This window comes from Chaetodon trifascialis, chromosome 5 (assembly GCF_039877785.1).
Source record: "Chaetodon trifascialis isolate fChaTrf1 chromosome 5, fChaTrf1.hap1, whole genome shotgun sequence".
NCBI lineage: Eukaryota > Metazoa > Chordata > Actinopteri > Chaetodontiformes > Chaetodontidae > Chaetodon > Chaetodon trifascialis.
Window position 1 is genome coordinate 19742450 of NC_092060.1, and position 21154 is coordinate 19763603.

A 21154-nucleotide genomic window follows, 5' to 3' on the forward strand; every position below is an offset into this window, starting at 1 on the left:
CAAAACATGAGAAATACATGAATAGGTCCTACATGGCTCTGGAGTTCACTATAGAGAAAGGTGTACAGTATAGTGCAGTTGTACCATAAGTGATTCCTGTTATATTCGTTTCTTTTCAAAGAACACTGGCGGAAAGTGTGACTGCAGGCTTTTTTTTTTTCCATGGGTTTATGCTGAGGCATTCAGCCACATCCTTCCGCCCTCTGTCCCACCTCCATTGTTTCGCTGAGGCCATAACAATGTAGGGTGTTAACCGTGCAAGGGGGAGCTGGGGATGGAATCAGGGTGTCATGTGAGGTTAGAAATGAGAGTGTTGATGTGCAGCGAGAGATCCGACAAAAAGACATGTTGACTGAGTCGTTTTCCCTTATGTTGTAATTTTGAAGGACACATGCAGAAACACAGAAAGGGAGGGCGAGGAGAGGGATTTGCAGGGATTTATTTAGATTAATCGCCGGAGGAAAAGAGAGCAGATTGTGTACACGCAGCAAGCAAAGCACGGGGTGGGGGTGGTGGTGGTGGTGGGGGGGGGGAGTTTGCTCATGCAGAAGCTTGTCTCTGATCGGACACGTTGTAAAATAAGAGAACAAATGAAAGGGCAGAGATCATCAATAGGCTACTGCCGGGCTGCTGTTGTAATTTGACTCTTCATACAATCGTCCATTGTCGTTCGATATCCCTCTGGCCATTGATGGCTCTCTTACTTAAAATGAATGGTGTGTTGGAGATGAGACTCTATACTGTAAAGTGATATGTAGGTCTCACTATTAGAATCAGTGGGGTTTATTATGCGCTCCTTGCATCCTGAAGTCACTCAAGAATACGCAGCTAGAAATAACTGGTAAGAAATAACAGACACCCGCTCCGGTGTGCCAGTAGGACTAAATACCGGCCGACATCATCGCTCATATTCAGCACAGTGTTCAGTACAGCAGGTCGTTACAGGTTCGGGGCCCCATGTCGGCATGCTGCTAGGAATGTAAGCAAACCCTTCCGTTCAGCTTTAGGTTTGGATTTTAAGTGGGGAAAACAATGAAGACAGGGGTAATACAACCAAATAACCCGAGGTTAACGAGGAGCATACACTCATATTAATTCAGCAAATACAATGGAGCTGGTTACCATGCTTTATATGCTAATAGTATTCTAACAAAGCACTGTATTATACGTGCAATTTCCCTGATTAAATCAATATAACTTCAGAATTATAAACCTAAAACCTCTGTCCATTACTGCTTTTTCTTAGACTGATATTCAGTTGATAAACTTGCAACAACCGCCCCCCTATATTCACTGATTAGAAAAACGCTCTTAGGTCATTTAACCCAAAGGATAAAAAATGAAATCTAATGATGATGATGATGATGATGATGATGATGATGATGATAATAATAATAATAATAATAATAATAATAATTATTATTATTATTATTATATTCGTCTCTGAATTGTGCGACACTCTACGTCTGCTTTGGCTCTACTGTAACTGTGGCCCTGGAACATGAATGGTGATATCACTTTGGGTCGTTCACATTGCGGCGCTGGTGAGGTTTTGGCAAGAAACTGACGCTTGCGCATAAACGACTCTCCTGGAATGACTGTTTCTGAACAAAAGCATAGTTTCTACATAGAGATTATCGCATAAAAAACACTAATTTGGTAGGAAACACATAATCCTACAAAAAATCGAGTTGCATATTACGCATACATGTTATGAAAAAAAATAAAGTAATTAAATAGGACATTCAAATGAAAGATCTTTCTAACCACAAAATTATGATTAATTTTAAAAGATGGCTAATGTGAGAGATATTTAAAGTAACTGTACTTGAGAAGAAGCTTTCCTATGACGTAACAAAACCGGAAGCCCGTGTTGTGTGACTGCTGTTGTTGACACTGCGCACCCATAGCAATACAGTGAAGCCACCATTTGGTAGATGTTCGTGTTTAAAAGACCGTCTGTTAATTGCCTGATTATACCTTCATGTTTATTTGGTCTTAACTTACCGTGATGTTGTCTGGTTGTCAGTTTAGTCTTCGCTTTCGCTGCTAACTTTGCGACGTAAGTTAAGTTAGCTAGCATTGGAGGCTAGCTTCTAATGGAGGAAGTTCGCTAATTAGGACGCCATGGAAAGAACATTCAAGTTCAGACTGTAGACGTTAACGGTACACTTTGGATTTTATTGTCGCTTCCTGCTTGACACTGGTTGGGACAACACACTCAAAGCAAGGTATATGTCACCCTGTGTGTGGTTGAGCTAATCTGACAGCTGATGGCTACATGAGCTAAACACATGTTAAACGTCTCCTGATCCAGTTGCTTTTATTCATTTGCCTCCACGCAGATGGCAGTGGAGCTGGATGTGTTCGTGGGTAACACTACTATCATGGATGAAGAGGTTTACCAGCTCTGGTTGGATGGATACACAGGTATGGGTCAGAGTGTACTGAGGGAGGCTGTGGACCTACTGATAAGTAGCGCTGCTTTTACTCATTGCTGGTTTGATGAAGTTATTTTACAACGATACACTCTGTATGGGTTTTACTGGGGTTTAGTTAAAAACATAGTCAAATGCAGTGGTTCCAGAACTGGGGGTCAGGTCCACCCAAAGGGTCTCAAAAAAATCTGAGGAGTCATAAGATGATTAAAAGATTGCTGCCAGTCAAATATTTTTTTCTGAATTGTCTCTACTGTTACAAGCTAAAAACATATATATGACAGCACTGGAAAACACATAATGAAACCTATAATGAGCAGCACCCATACTGCAGCTTTTACATCAACGTCCTGTGCAACGGTAGTAGCTGATGTGAAGTATGATGTAGAAGCTATATACTGCTGTTGTGTTTTCACACCACACCAGCAGCTGTACCAGTTTCCACACATGACTTTAGCAATGAGTGGACCACCAACCCTGTCAACCAAGCTTGTCTGATTTGTCCAACAGTGAATGATGCAGTAATGGTTCGAATGGAAGGAGGAGTGATGGAGGAGTGTGAGGCGAGCGCAGATGTTCTGCTGAGTGACACCATGGACCAGTACAGGACTTTCCAGATGTGTGAGCGTCTGTTGCACAGTCCAGCCAAACTAGCCAACCAGCTACTGTTCCAGATCCCACCTCACCGACAAGCCGTCCTCATAGAGAGGTGCAGTCATGATGCTCTCTTTAATTCTCCTGCAATTATCTGATGTGTTTTCGGTGTCTGATCTGACAGCATATTGCTCACAATTACTCAAGAATTTATGCATTTTTCTATATTTTTTCTTTCTTTCTTCTATTGTTTCTCAAGGCAGAGGTTACCATGGCATGACATAGTAAATGAGAATTTATTATTACAAGTTGCCTCACTCGCCTCTGTGTTTCCTTGTTTAGGTACTATGCCTTTGATGATGCATTCGTCCGTGAGGTCCTGGGAAAGAAACTGTCCAAAGGAACCAAGAAGGACTTGGATGACATCAGTGCCAAGACGAGTGTCACACTGAAGAGCTGCAGACGGCAGGTCAGTGTGATGACTGTGCTATCAGTTTAAAATAGTCAGTGCTTATGTACCATTTATCAGAGGAGTCTGGAGCATCATTATGCTCATTTTTGTCCTGACACCACCTAGATTTTTTCCTGGCCCTCATCTGACTCTGTTTTATAAAGGCAGTTGTATGTAATTCCAAACTAACTTTACTGTAGTTGCTTTATATTTGCTTGAATTTCCCTGACAAGCAGAAATTCTGCCACTTTTATCATTTCCAATCAACATCTTTCATAGTCTAATGTTTTTGTAGCAGTGGGTTCAGTGTATTAGTTGTGATGAGGCAGCTGAATGTCTGCAGAGCAAGCGCTCACGCAGTTTTTACACAAGTCATGTTTTTTAGTGTTTAGTAAAAGTCCTGCTTCATGTGTTTGATTTCAGTTTGACAACTTCAAACGTGTTTTCAAAGTTGTGGAAGAGCTGAAGGGACCCCTGGTGGAGAATATACGTCAGCATTTTCTTCTCTCTGACAAGCTTGCAAGGTAATCAGTGAGAAGAGCAGAGTATAAGCTTCCTTGCCTCAGGTTTGTTTTCCAAAGTATTGGCATTGCATTTGTGTTGTTGCAGGTTTTATGGTGAATTACTACATTGTTTGTGTTCGCTAACTCTTAACAGAACAGCACACAGAAAAGGCAGTATTCAGGATATTCAGACTAATGAAACCAACAACGTTTAAACTGATAGTCTTGCATTTTTTCTTTTTGTTAACTCCTATAATGCCACCTCTGCTTCTTTCAGGGATTATGCTGCCATTGTTTTCTTTGCCAACAATCGGTTTGAGACGGGGAAAAAAAAGCTGCAATATCTCACTTTCCAGGACTTTGCTTTCTGTGCTGGGCAGCTTATCAACAACTGGACCGTAGGGGCTGTTGGTGAGCCATTTTTCTTGTTTCCTTTGGCTGATTACTGCCATTTTTATCTGAGATGTAAAGGACATGTACAACACTTTAAATCAGTTATGTAACCGGTATATTAATCAGCTGGAACTCCAACTTAATTTGTCTTTGTTTGAGACCTACAGAGAGATAAAACATTTGTGGTAAATCAAAGAAGAAAACACATTTGAAACTGAGAGAAAAAATATGAGGAAGGTTTAACAGAAGTGGCTCAGATAAGAACAAGAGGTATGCTGTCTGTGTTGGTTATTCTGAACAAAGTACAATTAGAGCCTTGCCTCCTACAGTGAGACCCACTGACCACCAGAGGTCCTTCAGGTTTTTGCAGATTGTCATTAGAAGGCTGACAAATTTTACATTTTTAAGGTACCAGTTAGCCAGTTATAAGTGCTAAATGTTGAGTAATGTCACAACAATTGTATAATTGTAGGAAAAAGCATAACCAGTGATAACAGTAATGAGAAAAACCTCATTTTAACTGATTTGACAGTTTCTGACTGGGGCTTTCTTTGCAGATAACATGGTGGAAGACATGGATGTGGATCTCGATAAAGAGTTTTTACAAGAGCTGAAAGAACTGAAGATTTTGATCAGCGACAAAGATCTGCTGGATCAACACAAAAGGTAACAGAAACACGCCGAAAAACCTACAGATTTTTGCTGATTGCTAAAAGCAAACTGGCTTTTAATTATAATTTTATCCACAATGTCTTACTTGCAATTTCTCTGTTTCCATGCTCCCCCCTCTGTTCAGTCTGGTCTGCACAGCTCTCAGAGGAAAGACTAAAGCTTTTAATGAGATGGAGGCTAATTTCAAGGTGAGAAACATTACGCCCTCATAATATCCTACTTGTAGTCAGTCAGTTATTTCTACACTGAAAGGAAATAGTTTTTTAATGTACTATTTTCTTTTCTTCTCGTAGAATCTGTCCAGAGGCCTTGTCAACATCGCCGCAAAGTTAACCAACACAAAAGACGTCAGAGATTTCTTCATTGATCTTGTGGAGAAGGTGTGTACTTCTAGTGTTTTAAGCAAAGACAGACCACTCGGGCAGTTTTTCTGAGGCCAGTTCCAGCTTTAAAGTCTGCCTTTGAGACGGTGTGACGTAACCTCTCCTCCCCTCCTTTCTCTCCCCCAGTTTATTGAGCCGTGCCGTTCTGACCGATGGACAGCAGCAGATATGAAACTCTACCTCACTCACTACACCAACTCGGCACACATACTTGACACATTCAAGTGAGTCAATGTGCTTTTATTTTGTAAAGCTCATCAGGTAGAGCATAGTGCTAACCCTGCCTGGGTTATCAATTCCCAGGGGGGCGCCCCATGTTCAAAACATAGTGGGGATTTTGTTGAGAGCTTTGGGAAAACTAAACAACGACCCAATGATGACATACACTTTGTCAGTCACGAAACACTGCTCAAGCATAAAGCTGTATGTGAAAATTGTCGTGGGATATTGAGGCTTCTGTTCTGCCAGTGGGTGTCACCCTATCTCGCCCCTGATTTCTTAAACTGTAGTTACCTTGTTTCTCATGCAAACACTCTGGAATGTAGTTAAGGGTTTACACAGCCCTGCACCACTACATGCTCAACAAAGAGATATTCATAAAAAGAAACATAGACTCCCCCCTGCTCTCTATTACACTGAGTGGACAAGGATTGCCTCATTGACTCTCTTCACCCAGATTTCACAACAACAGTTTGTCATAAGTTACAGTTCTTCTTCCCTCCATTCACTTACAGTTTGCTCTCTTTCTCTCTCTCTGCCCCTCAGACACCAGGTTGTGTGGGACAGATACATGGGCGTCATCAAAAGCTGTATCTTCAAAATGTATCACGACTGAGGCGTTTTCCTTCGCGGCTCGCGCCTCTCTTCTCCCCGCTCTTCCCTCGGTCTGTTCCCCCTGCTGAAGCCCTTATCTTAACCCTTGAGTTTGTGCTTTTTCTGTTCCGTTTCGTCAGCGGCGATGAATTGTGTTTCCCATACTCCATTATCGCTTTCAGCCTCCCTGCTTGCACTCCTAGTGTCTGTAAATTTGATTTGTAAATAAAATGAACACATTTACATCAAAATGTCTTTTTGTTTTATGTTATCGTTTTATTTGCTCTGTTTTATGGAAGAGATGTTATCATTAACCCATTCCAGGGACAAGATTTACTGATCTGTGAGTGTTGGGTGGAGATGAGAGGCGAGGAGAGAGGAGATATAAAACATACTGCACAAGTGAAGATGGCAGAATTGTGAAGCCCTGCTTCAGCAGTTTGCTCTCAGTGTGAAGTACAGTATGAACAGTTTTAGATATTAAATCTAACCAGCAGATTACATGTGTCATGAATTGAGAGCTCTGCTAGCATGTGGGGTGTCTGTGTGTGTGGTCGTGGGAATAAGGGACCTCCTGGAGGGGCACAGTTGGTCCGGCTAGGGGGTCGTCACTGTGACTTTTAACAACATCCCCTGTAATGACAGCTGCCATCTCTGCCAACAGCCAGAGAGACAGGATAGATAAACAATCTGAGGTTAAGAAAAGGTTTTTAAAGCAAACCTCTGGAGACTTACTTTGGAAACAAACAGGAGAAAAATACAGCAATTGCTTCCATAAATGTAAAAATAGCATGATTGCGCTCTCTAAAAATATAAACATTAGTGTGCCTATTAAAGAATATTCAGTTGTAAGCATTAATGCAGGCAATCATTTTGTAACGGGTGTTGCATTCCTTAGAAGTATCCTGGAATGAGACCTGCAATTATATTAATGTGGCTGCTGCTCATTTTTTTTGAAGAGCCTTTTATTTTACGGAAAGCACCAGACTGACCCTAAAGTTTGAGTTTAAGTTGAGTCAGACTTAAACTGATAAAGACTACTGTGGGTTAAGCAACATCTTAACCCGTTTGCAACACAACAGGCTGCAAATTTTGCAAGAAAAAATAGTGCCGGAAATGATTTTACGTGCAGTAATGGATTAGTCATGCACAAACAGAGCAGCAGCGTTGGTCAAGAATAATGATAGTACTTTATTCTCTGTATTTTAAGAAAGCGCCACCACTTTATTCTGCGAAATAAGATGACAAATTTTCCAAATAGGTCTCCACTCTCTCTCTCTCTCTCTCTCTCTCTCTCTCTCTCTCTCTCTCTCTCTCTCTCTCTCTCTCTCTCTCTCTCTCTCTCTCTCTCTCTCTCTCTCTCTGTCTTCCACTCTCTAATTTTTGTCCACATTCCATTAACTTCTCTCTCCTCGGCTATAAATATCCTGCATGTCAGATTGGACGAGAGCGAGGGCTTTAGTCGCTTTATGGAAAAAAAGAAAAGGGAAAAGATGGGGGAGGTAAGTATAGATAGATGGGGGGTAAATGGGAAAAGGGAGGGAGGAAAGGGTGGGAGAGCTTGGGGCTTTTGCGGGGGTTTAGTTTAAATGAAACCAGGTGTGTTGTGGGACCAGTAAGAGGGGGCATTTTGTAAGAAGATGGGGGGGCAAGTGTGTGAATCTGTGAGTTGTTGTTCCGCCTGCGATTTGGACGGATTTGGAATTTTGGTATTTGGGCCGCAGACCAGGAATTTGCATCCTGGGGGTTCAGGGAGAGGGGGTTTGGAGAGTGGAGGATGGCAGTGCAGGGGGCCAAGGGGAGGGTGGGGGGGGGGGTGGGGGGTAAGAATGGGCTGTCCCTCTCTCCTCCCTCGCTCTCGTCTCTCCGTCTCTTGCTCTCTTCCTCCCTCCCTTTGCATGTGTTCAGCTGCTCCAGCTGTCGGTCTCCCCACTCACTCTCTCAGGGTCATACAGGCAGGAGTTTAAGGGACCACTTCTGTGCGCCAGCTCAGCCGGGACGACCGCAGCCAGCAGAGGAACACACTGGCCAGAGGGGTACACAGAGACAGAGGACCCATCCCAAAAGATTCATCTGTGAGTTTTCCTCGGTTTCTTTAATGTCTGATACTCATGTTAGAAGAGGCTTGTGTCAAGTAGAGAGCTGGTGGCTGCCTTATCATGTTTACAGGACTTTTAGGGAGACGTAATGGAGGTGAGATGTGCCTCTTAGCCACTTTTCTGGGACAGGCCATACACGTCACAGTCACACCGCTGCTCTGCTCTCCCAGCTACACTTGGCTCCTTACAAGAGCCAAGATAATGTGGCCCACAGTCTGTGTAGTTTGCTTCTTGGCTCTGCGTTTCAGAGACTGTAATAGGGGGGTAGACAGGAAGAGAGGCAGTGAGTCACAGGGCATGTATTATTGTACAGTATGTTGCAAAATTCTTCCACCTCATCCCTCTTGTACAACATTTAAAGTCAGTGTCACAATCTCAGTTTGGGGGGGGGCTTCAGCACGCCATTTTGGGTCACATCTAAGTAGGAGAAACAGGTGCTAGCTACAGGATCATATACACATAAAGCACTCTTGAAACCTGGAACACTGCAGACAGTGACGGTTGCGGCCTTAGAGCCATTTGGCAGTATATTTTATCACTGTTTGTGCAGTGTGCTCCTAATAGCTAACATGTGACAGCTCCACCGTCACTGTAATGACTCAGGTGGGATTACAAAAGCAACAGGAAGAAGCACTGCTCCCCTGAGTACAGCACATCATCTCGTGCCACATTGTATGCATACACTAATTCATCACAGGCCTTAAACACCCTTTGCACGGGGAGACAGAGCAGTATCACCACTGGGAGAATACAACAGCTCAGGAGCGACTTGGTACAGTTCCAGTGTCTGAATTTCTTCTGCAGACCACTATCCATCACTGACTGTGGAGTTTCCCAGAGCTGCAGGCTGTGTGTGAGATGGTGACCCCCTGGTTGTGGATTTGCAGGTTCACTGCCACAACGGTAACAGAGCACAGCTGGAGCACGCTGGGCCACCATGTTCTCAGGCTGCTCCATGCACAACCGAGCAGAACAACACAAAGCTCACTATGTATACACTACAACACATGACCAATCTGCAGTTTACACTAAGTGTGTGTGTGTGTGTGTGTGTGTGTGTGTGTGTGTGTGTGTGTGTGTGTGTGTGTGTGTGTGTGTGTGTGTGTGTGGTCCAATTGTGTGTTTTTCCTGGTCCCCATGTGGTCACTTTTATAAGCCGCCTGACATCTTGCTTGTTAAATTGTGCTGACTGTGTGAATTTAAAAATGGGTCAGCCTGCTGTTACTGAGGCCAAGCAGAACCACAAATGGTTCTTAAATTCAATTATGATGATTTTATTATATGTAGTACTGTTAGTACTATACACAACAGGTGTTAGAGCAGTTGGGGTTTTAAGCAGGGCTACGATTATTGTAGTAATGATCATCAGTTAATCCGTATTTTCTCTGTTAATTGTTCTGTCTAAATGTCAAAATTGTAAAAAAAATAAATAAAATAAAATAAAAAAAAATCCCAGAGCCCAAAGTGACGTCTTTAAATGTCTTGTTTTGTCTGACCGACAGTCCACAACTGAAAGATATTTAATTTGCTGTCACACTGTTTATGACAAGGAAAAGCAGCAAATCCTCTTATTTGTGAAGCTGGAAGCAACAAACGTTTTTGCTTGAAAAATGACAGAAATGATGAATCAAAATAGCTGCCCACCATCTTCATGGTGATGTGGTGTTACAGTCGACCTGTCTTCTTCTACGTCAGTGGCAGTCAAAATCCAGACAATGAAATCCTGCACTCTGGCCACATTCTCTGGCATCGTCCCACACAATGAGGACAGATGAAGGGTTAGGGGAGCAGTGGCTGGAGGTTTGGCACCAGCTAACCTTTTATGTGAATCCATGGGGGGTTTCCCAGAACCTGATACTCTGGGAACCACTGCCGTGGCAGGGCATCCCAGCTGGGAACTGGCGCCCACATCCTTGCCACGGGCATTCCAGAGGTCCACCGCCACTTGGTCTCCAGAGGCAGCAGGGCAACACCCATGCATCCCTACTGCCCACACTCAGTAGCCAGTGAGTGACTGGACTCTGGACTGATGGTCAGTTTGTTTTCAGTGGTTTTGGATCAGATTCCTGCTGGTTGTAAGTGGCCTCTGGGCCAATTCAGAGAGGTCACGTACTGCGGCCATTTGATTGCACGGTGGTATGTGTTACTGTCTGCGCTTACAGGGTGAAGCCATGTTTTGGTGCTCTTCACAACGCAAAGGTCACAAATGGCCTGTGATGTCATCCATTGAGTATTTGAGGGTGTCCACGTCACCCTGCGGCCTTCTGTTTGTTTCAATGTGAAACATACCAATAAGCGAAACCTGCAAATGTGGCCTCTGGAGTTTACATCAGTGCGTGTGTCTATGCACGTAGACAGGCAGTGATTATAACTTTCCTGTCATGTATTTTAACTGGAGCTCACTGACTGTACACAGCACTTGCTTAGATTTTTTTTAATTCCTTGAATTGGCCTGTCTTTTCTCAGTTTTTGGTCTGTGGGAGCTGGAATAGGTGATTTGTTTATGTTTAGAGTCAGCTTAAACACATAGCTTTTCTCCAGGAACATTAACTGAAGGATGATTGTGTCTCTGCTGGGAGAAGAGCCCAGTTTGTCAGAAAACTAAGTAAACATAATTCACTATAAATCTACCTTAAAAATACACTGCACTGTGCAGAATATGGTACGAAAGACAAGTAGATTTATATATTTTATAAGTGATAGTGGCAAGACAACAGTGGAAAAAAAAAAAACAACCTCCCTTACAAGTAAAAGCCCTGCATTCAAAATTATCCAAAGTAAAGGTAGTAAAAACTATTTATACCCAAATGGCCCCTTTCAGGGTGTGAAAATATGGAGCCCCCAAAGTCCTGAAAGATTTTATGCACAAAATAATGTTTTGTCTTATTTTTGGTGTAGTTGGTGGCGGTATGCTTGTTAGCTAAGTACACTGTTAGCATGCTATTCAGCTTAGTGGGGTAGTGAGTTTAGCAGGTTGTGTGGTTCATTTGGTGGATCAATTGGCATCCTAGTTAGCCTAACATATTAGCATGCTAGTTAGCATAATGTGGTGTGGTTGAAAGAGGTATATTCTTTGTTGTTTGCTAAGATAAAGTAGCTAAGGGTGATTCAGTTGTTGCTGGTGGGTTTCTGCAGCATGCTACCATTTATAGCAACATGTTGGCTAGCTTGATGTGGTGCTATCTGGTTGTAGTTGGTTAGCATGCTATTGAGTGCTTTTGTTGTTATGGGCCCAACTCAGCCAAACACTAGTTATTGAGAGGTTGTGCACCACATGACCCTGTAACCTTGCCTGCCCTCTTACACACAATTATTTAATTTCAATAGCATGGTCCTTTATTTGATAAGACAGATCAAGGGACATAATTAAATAAATGTTTCTCATGGGTTGCTAATTAGTCGCTACTGGTATGCCTGGTGGAACCAGTTAGACAGCGATGGTGTCTGAGCAACTCAAACAGCACATTTTACTGTGTAGTGATTACTCTGACATGTAGTAGAACTATAAAATACCATAAAGAAAAATAAATTACCTAAAAATTGTACTCAAGTGCAGTACTCGAGTAAATGAACTTAATCTCACCACAGATGCCCTCTTACAACACCACAGCGTCTTAACACAGCATCTGCAGAGGAGATTCCTTGCCACAGAGACAATTAAGCTTATCTCAGAAACCGAAGCAGCTGAGCAGGCGATGCTGTTGTAAAATATGCAAGCAATAGCCAGGATTTATGTGCTCCCACGGACGCTTCTCTGACACACAGTAAACCAAACCTCTGGAGGCAGCACTCAGCGAGACTGTCATTCCACTGAGTTGTAGTCTGCCAGTCTGCAGACACAGAGGACTTTCTGTGAGCAGCTAATACGAAAGTATTTCTGTGATGTTGACTTTGTTATTTTCGGCAGAAGGATGGAGTATGTAGTCATGGTGTTTATGTTTTTACCTGGCACAGTGATTCATTCCATTTATTCCTGCTGCGATCAAGGGGGAGCTGTTTGGTTGACAAACAGTGAACTGAGTCCAAGACGCTAACTGTTTGTGTTCTTACTGACTACTTAAAAATTGGCTCCAGTGCTTTTGCTTCAAGTTGATTTATCCATTTCAGCTACAGGAACAGCTTGCAGTACCAGGGTGTTTTGAGACTGAACTGAACCATTTTGGGATTCCTGAGTTTCTAATATTGCCTTTTTTGTGTCTTTCCCTCTGTCTCTCTCTGAAATACAGATACCACTTCTTGGCTGCTCTGTGCATCACAAAAGTCCGCTGCCTCTTTCAGCTTTAAAGCAGCACTACCTGTCTGTTAGCTGTGTGTGTGTGTGTGTGTGTGTGTGTGTTTGTGTGCATGTTGTACGTGTGTTCCTGTCCCATCTAATTAGTGCATTAGTATGCAGGGCGCTTGTGTGTCAATCTTGTGCGTGTGCATATGTGTGTCTGTGCTCCTCCGCACTGCTATTTCACAGCCACCTACAGAAAGTGACACCTACACGGTAAGGATGAACGAATCTCTCTCCCTCCCTCTCTTCTCCTCTTTCTTTTTCTTTGCATCTTCTCTTCCTTTCTTCCATTTTACATATATATCACACTTCACAGTTGATATTTCTGCTTTGTGTGGAAATGTTGGCCTCAATTCCTCTCTCTGTCTATCCGTCTATTGCGTGTTTCCTCATCTTCGTCTTGTTTAATATTCCACAGCAGTTTTCCCTTTTCCAGCATTTTATAATAGTAGTCATAACTGGGGGTAATTTTAGTTTTAATTCCATGTTTCTTCAGGCCTCGCCTCTTTCTTTCCATGCAGCTCACAGCAATAGGTTTTTTTTTCCAGAATGATAATGACCCTTTTTCCAAACAGTGGCCTTAAATTTTTTGTTTCTGAAGTGACATTTGGCTTAAGGAGAGTAGTTTAAAGTGTCACAAATCCTTTAACAGCAGCAGACTTCTTGTCTTTTTGGCCCAGCACTCCTACATTAATACAGAGGAAAGAAATCTCTCTCTCTCCTCTGTTTCTTTTTTCATGTCCCAATACTGGGGATTTATTATGTATTATGAATATATTATGCAACCACTTGGCTCAGAGGGACTGTTCACATCTTTCTTTCCATCACTTTCTCACACTTCCTTTCTCTCTCTGCTGCTCTTTGCAGGAATGCACAGATGGGTATCATTGGGACCCTCAGACTGAGCACTGCAAAGGTAAAGCTCTCTTTTGCCTGCCTTTATTCCATCTCAACACCTAATTCTTCTGCAAAGTAACAGTTTTGATCCCCCTGTTGTGTTTAGTGTCTAAAGTTGTGCCTCTGCTTCTCTCCACCAGACATAAACGAGTGTGAAACGATTCCAGACGCCTGCAAAGGGGAAATGAAGTGCTTCAACCACTACGGAGGGTACCTGTGCCTTCCCCGCTCTGCATCAGTCATCCCAGCCCCAGAGCCCCCTATCACGCCCGCTGTGACCAACCCCTGCCCTCTGGGCTACGAGCCGCAGGGAGACAGCTGTGTGGGTGGGTGTCTGGTTTGTAGGTCTGGGGAGGGGGGTTGGAGGTGGACAGGTGGCCACAAGATGAGTGATCATTAAGCGTGTGATTGTGTAAATTTATTGTCAGTGGCCACAGATTGTGAGGGACAGGTGGCCATAGCAGGTGTTGGGACTGGAGGCAGCATGTTGGTGCAATCTGTGTGGGCGTGAGTGAGTATGAGTCCACGGGGGGGCAGACAGAGAGTGTAGGAATTCGGAAGATTTCACACGAGAACAGCTGCTGTGTTTTAAGAACTGGACTTGCAGTGAGAAACCTAACTCCTGCCGGAGGACAGCGAGGTGTTCATCAGCCTGCGTGAGACAGCAAACATGATTCAACATGATGTGATATTTTCAGCTGTTGGGTGCAAATGAGGGGAACAGAGTTGGCCATCGTTGCCCTCCAACAGTCACACTGTATCTTCCTGTCATGCTGAATAATGCTGTGTTTGCTCACAATAACCACATTTTGACATGCGTGTCCCTGTTTCACTCCACGCACAAACACAGACATTGATGAGTGTGAGCGAGACGAACATGACTGCCAGCCCAGCCAGCAGTGCATCAACTCACTGGGTGCCTTCACCTGTCAGTGTCCGGATGGTTACCGCAAGGTTGGCACAGAGTGCATTGGTGAGATAATCTGAATTTATCCTTTAACTAATGTAGCTGAACAGGGTTAAAGGTCCAGTGTGTAGGATTTCGGGGGGTCTGTTGGCAGAAATGCAATATAATATTCATAAGTATGTTTTCATTAATCTATAATCACCTGAAAATAAGAATTGTTTTGTTTTTGTTACTTTAGAATGAGCTCTTTACATCCACAGTCGGCCATGTTGCTCCACATAGTAGCTCAGGCGGGACAAGCCAAACACTGGCTCTAGAGAGGATCTTTCATGTTTTTTGCCGGTTTTGCAGCCGTCGTAGGTTCCTCTACATGCTTGGAAAGGGAGGCTGAGGCGAGGGATTTTAAGCTGGTTGTGACCTCACCACTAGATGCCACTAAATCCTACACATTGGTCCTTTAATATGACAGCTCAGAAAGATGTTTTGCTACACGGCCTTTGAGAGTGACCTGAACAACTTGTAATGTGTCTTGAACTCTCTCTCTCTTAGACATCGATGAGTGCAGGTACAGGTACTGCCAACATCGCTGTGTCAATGTTCCCGGCTCCTTCTCTTGTCAGTGTGAACCTGGTTTCCAGCTGGCAGGAAATAACCGTTCTTGCATCGGTGAGTGATGCCCTCTGTAACTGATTATAAAACTCAACTGTAGCCACTGTCTATGAAATCAGGTGAAAGCTCTGCACACTGTGCTGATACCTTACAGTTCAGCCTGACAGAAATTGTAAATTAAAGCCTTTGAAAATGTGTTTGACAATTTGAAAAGTCTGGGAGAATGGTTGCATATGTGAAAAAAAAAGCTGTAAAAAGCCTTTTGTGGCTCCAGAGAGAACTGTGAGTCGGCATCGGTTAGGGTCAAAGACTGTTAGTTTGGAGTTAGAAAGAAGTGAGTTTACCAGACCTCTGTAGCCTGCTCCTCATCTTGCATTGTGGGAAATGGAGGTGCCAGGTTCTGACAAGGAAGAAGAATGCACAGTCAAAAAAAAGATGATATTTCCTGCCAGTGTCTGCCAAGGTTACAGCAGTAGAGTACTCTTTCAGGCATTTCTCCGTAACATTACGTATTCATGACTACATTGATACCGGTTAAGATTTAGGGAGAAAAAACGAACTCTATTAAGGGTTTAACACTCACAAACTCAAAGTTAATCTGCTTCATCAGCTGTGGTCTGATCACATTTGATTGACAGTTGCTTGGCAACATTAACAACAATCCCACACCTGCAATTACACGTTGATTAAATTTTGCTGATTAAGAAAATGTGTTTTCACCTCCTTTTGAGTTGAATTTGTAGGTCGCTATCATTCTGATTTTTGACTTCAGTTTGAGTTTTTTGAACTAAGTTTTTTGGACGTGTGTGTTCTTTGAAATTTGTCATACAGCATTTGAGTTTGCACTATAAAATCTACCTTTGCTCCATTCAGATGTGAACGAGTGTGACATGGGTGCCCCCTGCTCTCAGAGGTGTTACAACACGTACGGCACCTTCCTATGTCGCTGTGACCAGGGATACGAGCTGGGGCCTGACGGCTTTGCCTGTAACGGTAAGAGATTCATGTTAGAGATAGAACAAACGTCCCAGTTTCTGCAACGATCTGCTCTGTTTTCTGTTCCGCTCGACCTTTACTTGGGAACAGTCAGTAAAACCTGAACTTGTAACTTGACAGACATCGATGAGTGCAGCTACTCCAGCTACCTGTGCCAGTACCAGTGTGTCAACGAGCCAGGGAAGTTCTCCTGTGTGTGCCCAGAGGGATACCAGCTGCAAGGCACCAGACTATGCCAGGGTAGGCACACCCGCCTCCATTTCCTCCCAAAACCAAACACCTACCTCTCTGTGCTCTACGAGTCACAAACGCTGCGCTGAGTCAATATTTAATCATTCTTTGACAGCAGCTCTATTCTTGTCCTGTTCCTGTTCGTTCCAACATCATGAGCTGTTCTTCCTCCTGCAGATATAAATGAATGTGAAACAGGTGAACATCAGTGCACTGACACACAGACCTGTGTGAATATCCACGGCCGGTACCAGTGTGTGGACACAAACCGGTGCCAAGACCCTTATGTCCAAGTGTCCGAGAAGTGAGTGACACCTTGTGAGAGCTTGTGTGTGCTCATACACAAACACACACTTTCACACACCTTTTCCCAATTAGTAAAATATGTGCTGGCCATCAGCTCAGAATATAATCAGCCCCTGTATTGAGTATAGCTCAGACTGCAAGATTACCCCAATTACTTTTTCCACAAGAGTCCAGCATGCAACCTTTTCTTTTGAGCACGCTCCAGTGCAATAAGAAAACTATTACAGAGTGAACAAGTGTTGGACTGGAATCAGGGTCACTATTAACATATCCCAGATGATTTGGTAATATAAAATGTGTTTTAGAAAAACGCAAGGGAAAAAAATGGCTACTGTTCAATATTTGTTTAGATTTCGGGAGAACTTTCCTCTTAGTCATATCACTCCCTCTGCTGGCTGATTTATGAACTACCGTTAATGTTCATCTGCACCAAATATTACTATTACACATATTCCCTGTTCAATCTCTGTTTGTTCCCCTGTGTGTGTGTCCAGCCGCTGTGTGTGTCCTGTCAACAAGCCCGCCTGCAGAGAGCTGCCTTTCTCCATCGTCCACCGCTACATGAGCATCACCTCAGAGCGCTCCGTCCCCTCTGACATCTTCCAGATCCAGGCCACCAGCGTCTCTCCGGGGGCTTACAACACCTTCCGCATCCGCTCCGGTGACGAAAACGGAGACTTTTACATCAGGGTGAGAACTGCTGCACAGCATGGAGAGAGGAGAGGATGATTGTTTAAGTTACCTGTGCAGCTGCTGACAAACTGAGGGAGAACTTCTTCATTCATTACTACCAGTGCATCCATAGCTCAGCCCCACTGATGACATTTAGAAACTAAGCACTTTGTTGCATCTTCTCACTGGATAAACAGTCAAAGTGAGCAATGACTGTATTAAACAAACATAGGTTTTCTATTTTTTTCTAAACAGTAAGCTCACAGGACATAGTCAACCATCCTTGAGCCATCTGTTTTACTGATCAACAGGATCATAAAGTAGGCTTTCCATTTGCTTTATTAAAACTTCCTCCTTTTTACTTTCTTGCCAAACATCTTCAACATCTGAGCCCCTTCAAATTAAAACCAGTCATATCTCATTTTGCTGTTTTTGAACACAGTCTATCCTGGTCCATATCTGTGTCGAAGCTTTTTTCTTGGATTGAAACAGAAAACTGCCCTTTGTCTTAAAACATTAGCACAAACCTGAAGCGCCTTCGACTGTGTCATAAGACCTCATCTCAGGATGGTGAGGACGTGCACAGCCTGTGATTAATGAACATTTCCTTTACTGTCCTGTTAATGTCGTAGCACATTTTAGACCGAGACAACCTTACAACTTCGTCACTGAGAGGAATCTTATTGAAGAAAGAGTTCAACATTTTGGGAAACACACTAATTTACTTTTTGGGTGAGAATTAGATGAGAAGATACCACTCTCACATGTCTCTACAATAAATATGAAGCTGCAGGCATCTTAGCTTAGCATTAGCTTAGCACAAAGACTCAAAGTTTATACTGAATGTTATTTGCAGAACTAGAAAAGAGATAATGTGTGTATTTGTGAACTTTAACAGTAGCTGTTTTCCCCCTTTGTTCAGTCTTTGTGCTAAGCTAAGCTAACTGCTGGCTGCGGCTTTATATCCATCCATCCATCCATTTTCTATGCCGCTTATCCCTTTCGGGGTCGCAGGGGGGCCGGAGCCTATCTCGGCTGTCAACGGGCGAGAGGCGGGGTACACCCTGGACCGGTCGCCAGCCGATCGCAGTGCGGCTTTATATTCAATGAATAAATATGAATTAATCTAACTGCCAAAATACACTTTCTGTGTCATGCTGCTCACACAGAAGTGATGTTTCCGCTCTCTTGTTGAAAATGTGCTCAGTAATATCTCTTTCATCCTCTCCAGCAAATCAATAATATCAGTGCCATGCTGGTGCTGGCCCGCGCCGTGTCGGGGCCCAGAGAGTACACGTTGGACCTGGAGATGGTGTCAGTGAACCCTCTGCTCAGCTACCAGGGCAGCTACCAGACGAGCTCCGCCCTCAGACTCTCCATCTACGTCGGGCCATACAATTTTTAAAGAAGGAGAAGAAGAGTGGAGGGACACAGAGTAAGATGGAGAGAGAGAGAGAGAGAGAGAGAGAGAGAGAGAAAGATGGGGAGAAACACAGAAAAGGAAAATGAAGCTGTAAAACAAAAGTTGTTGATGCAGTCAAACCAGCCACTGTGATGTTACACTCTTAACTTTTTCTACTTATTCATCCAAAGAAAGCCCCACATTTCTGTCAGCCCACCATGTTAACATGTAAGAATATACATACAGTACAGTATACAAATACATTAGTGTCTCACAGAATAAATAAGAGCCTTGAAACAATTCGTCCAGTCAAACTTGTGTTCGATGTGTCCTGTTCCTTAGGATGTCATGTTTACTGTTATTTTGTACTCAGCTCCTATCTGACAGCATCTGTGGTCAGTGTGTATAAAACAGGGATGTTACTCTGGAGATTTCTTCCCCTCACATCTGTTCAGGGTGATAACAAATCTGCGTGGCATATTTTCCTCTCTGCCTTCAGGTGGAGTGATTCAGCCAGCCCCACTTAGATTCATCTGTTCTCACCGGTTTACATCCTTATCTTCGGTTCCGCTCTGGTCGTCACTTTATTCTGGTCGGCCCTGTTTCCTGTTGAGAGACGTGATTCAGTAACCACTCAGATCAGACCTCAGCATCCAGGCTCCTCCTTCACCCTCCACTGTTCGTTCCTATGTTCAAACTCTCTCACTGCCTTTTGTAGTTTCGTCATGTTGCTGATCGTGTTGTACTTTTATTTTTTTTGGTCTAAGATTTAAACCCAAATAAAACAATATACCTTTTCGTCTCTGTGTCTCAGTGATAATTTTCATATTTTCTTTCTAATAGTTTTTTTTATTGTGCAGCATCCTTCCCTCTGGAGCCTCTGACGTTCTTCAGAACTGAAACAATTAGCTGATTAATTGACTTGATGAAAATGCATGTGCAACTATTATGATATTTGGTCAATCAATTCAGTCATTTTTCAAGCAAAAATAACAAACACTTGCTGGTTTCAGCTTCTCCAGTGTGAAGATTGGCTGCTCCCCTCTGTTTTCTATCATTATAAACTAAATATCTCTGGGTTTTAGACTGTTAACCAGCAAAAGAGAGCTTCTTGACTACATCCTTTTGTGCTCTGGGAAATTAAAATAGTACATTTTTGCTATTTTCTATCATGCTATAGACAAAACTGGACATTAAATTACTATAGAGATGTATATATAATTTGCTCAACTGTCCAAACACCTTCACCATTTCACAGTCGTGTATGAGTGTGAGAGAACAGGCAAGTCTGCAGAATAACTGGTGTTTGGTTGAGTTCCAGCGTCCCAGAACCGCCTCCCTCTCTATCCGCACCCACACACTCAGCACAGCCCTCTGTAGCATTTTTTTAAAATATATATTTGCTGCTTTCTGTATCATCTTCAGCTCACAACAGCCAGCTAACATCATGATTTCTGCCCTGAAATTCATCATCATCATTGCAGCCTGGGATCTCTTCGTCAAACAGCGTATCAGTAACATACCACACAGAAAGAAAGATTAATGATTTGTGTCTTCTTCACTTACAATCTATCAGTGTTTCATTTCTGTCGACGGGAATAGGCTGATTAAATCTCCCAAATGCTCTTAAATGAGAGAGGAAAGGCAGCAAATGTCTGCAGTTTTAAATGAATCGAGACTGAAGCTGTGCAGCCTCCTGTTCTATTTTTACTGTCACAGCACTTCAGTTGTGTGCTAACTGATTCTCCTGACCCACAAAAAAAAAAAACTAAGGAAAAAGAGAGAGAGGGAGAAAAAGAGAGAGGGGAAAGCCCTTATTTCACAGTCCACTGCTGTTTGCCCCGCCCAGTCCTACACACAAACACACCACACACACCTCCCATCTGTCCTCACTGGGGGGTGATGACTCACACACACAGCCCTGTTTTATGTAATCGGAGCAGACGGCGTTCAGCCACCAGGAGGCAGCAGCTCACACGGATCTCCTCACAGCAGCAGTCCAGGAATAGCAACAACCTGAGGAGAGAGTGTTGGTTTTATAACCTAATTGACTAGTGAGCCTACATTTTCTCCTGTTTTCCATGAACTCATGCACCTGTGGGAGGAAAAAGTGATGGCAAGTTTGTCTACTTTTCACAAATAATGTACAATACAGCGACTACAGCATACAAAGACTTTCCAAAGCTGTGAAATATTATGTTGTAGCACAGACTTTTTCTTGCATAACTTGGCATCCTGTGATGATGGAGAACAAAGATGACAGAGCCTGGTGATGGTGTTAGAGAGTGCAGTAGGGTAGGAGGTGTGTGTGTGTGTGTGTGTGTGTGTGTGTGTGTGTGTGTGTGTGTGTGTGTGTGTGTGTGTGTGTGTGCGTGTGCGTGTGCGTGTGTGTGTGTGTTCACATTAGGGGAACGAAGTGGTCCTCTGGCATTTCCTGTTGGCATTCATACAGAAAGAAAATCTGACTGAAGCAGGATGACACTGTCATGGATGGATTACTGAGTGGGCCTAC

At 43.3% G+C, this 21154-nt stretch overlaps 3 protein-coding genes and 1 long non-coding RNA gene across 5 annotated transcripts in view; 3 read left to right on the forward strand and 1 right to left on the reverse strand.

Annotated features, from left to right (window-relative positions):
• Positions 1–4564, forward strand: part of mbnl3 (muscleblind-like splicing regulator 3) — a 153944-nt gene extending 149380 nt beyond the window's left edge. Inside the window, exon 8 of the transcript XR_011602170.1 lies at positions 4551–4564. The gene's annotated coding sequence lies outside the window, so the exon portion shown is untranslated. The remainder of the gene's footprint in view (positions 1–4550) is intronic.
• On the forward strand, positions 1852–6497 carry fibpa (fibroblast growth factor (acidic) intracellular binding protein a). Its single transcript, XM_070962358.1, has 11 exons — positions 1852–2231; positions 2346–2430; positions 2949–3147; positions 3375–3501; positions 3907–4007; positions 4264–4397; positions 4937–5045; positions 5176–5239; positions 5345–5431; positions 5561–5658; positions 6200–6497. The coding sequence occupies exons 2-11, from the start codon at positions 2346–2348 to the stop codon at positions 6267–6269; spliced, it is 1074 nt and encodes a 357-aa protein (XP_070818459.1). The 5' UTR covers positions 1852–2231; the 3' UTR covers positions 6270–6497.
• Positions 5660–15984, reverse strand: LOC139331075 (uncharacterized). Of its 2 annotated transcripts, none has more exons than XR_011602171.1 (3): positions 15894–15984; positions 15380–15435; positions 5660–6453 (listed from the first exon to the last, which is right to left on the reverse strand). It is a non-coding gene; the product is annotated as an uncharacterized lncRNA (long non-coding RNA). The 2 variants fall into 2 exon arrangements; XR_011602172.1 differs by lacking the exon at positions 15894–15984 and adding an exon at positions 15619–15695.
• efemp2a (EGF containing fibulin extracellular matrix protein 2a) lies at positions 7678–19444 on the forward strand. The gene is made up of 12 exons (XM_070962352.1): positions 7678–7749; positions 8193–8322; positions 12573–12835; positions 13490–13538; positions 13660–13845; positions 14370–14492; positions 14976–15092; positions 15909–16028; positions 16152–16271; positions 16440–16566; positions 17063–17258; positions 18472–19444. The coding sequence occupies exons 3-12, from the start codon at positions 12734–12736 to the stop codon at positions 18643–18645; spliced, it is 1314 nt and encodes a 437-aa protein (XP_070818453.1). The 5' UTR covers positions 7678–7749; positions 8193–8322; positions 12573–12733; the 3' UTR covers positions 18646–19444.
• Positions 19445–21154: the final 1710 nt, after the last annotated feature.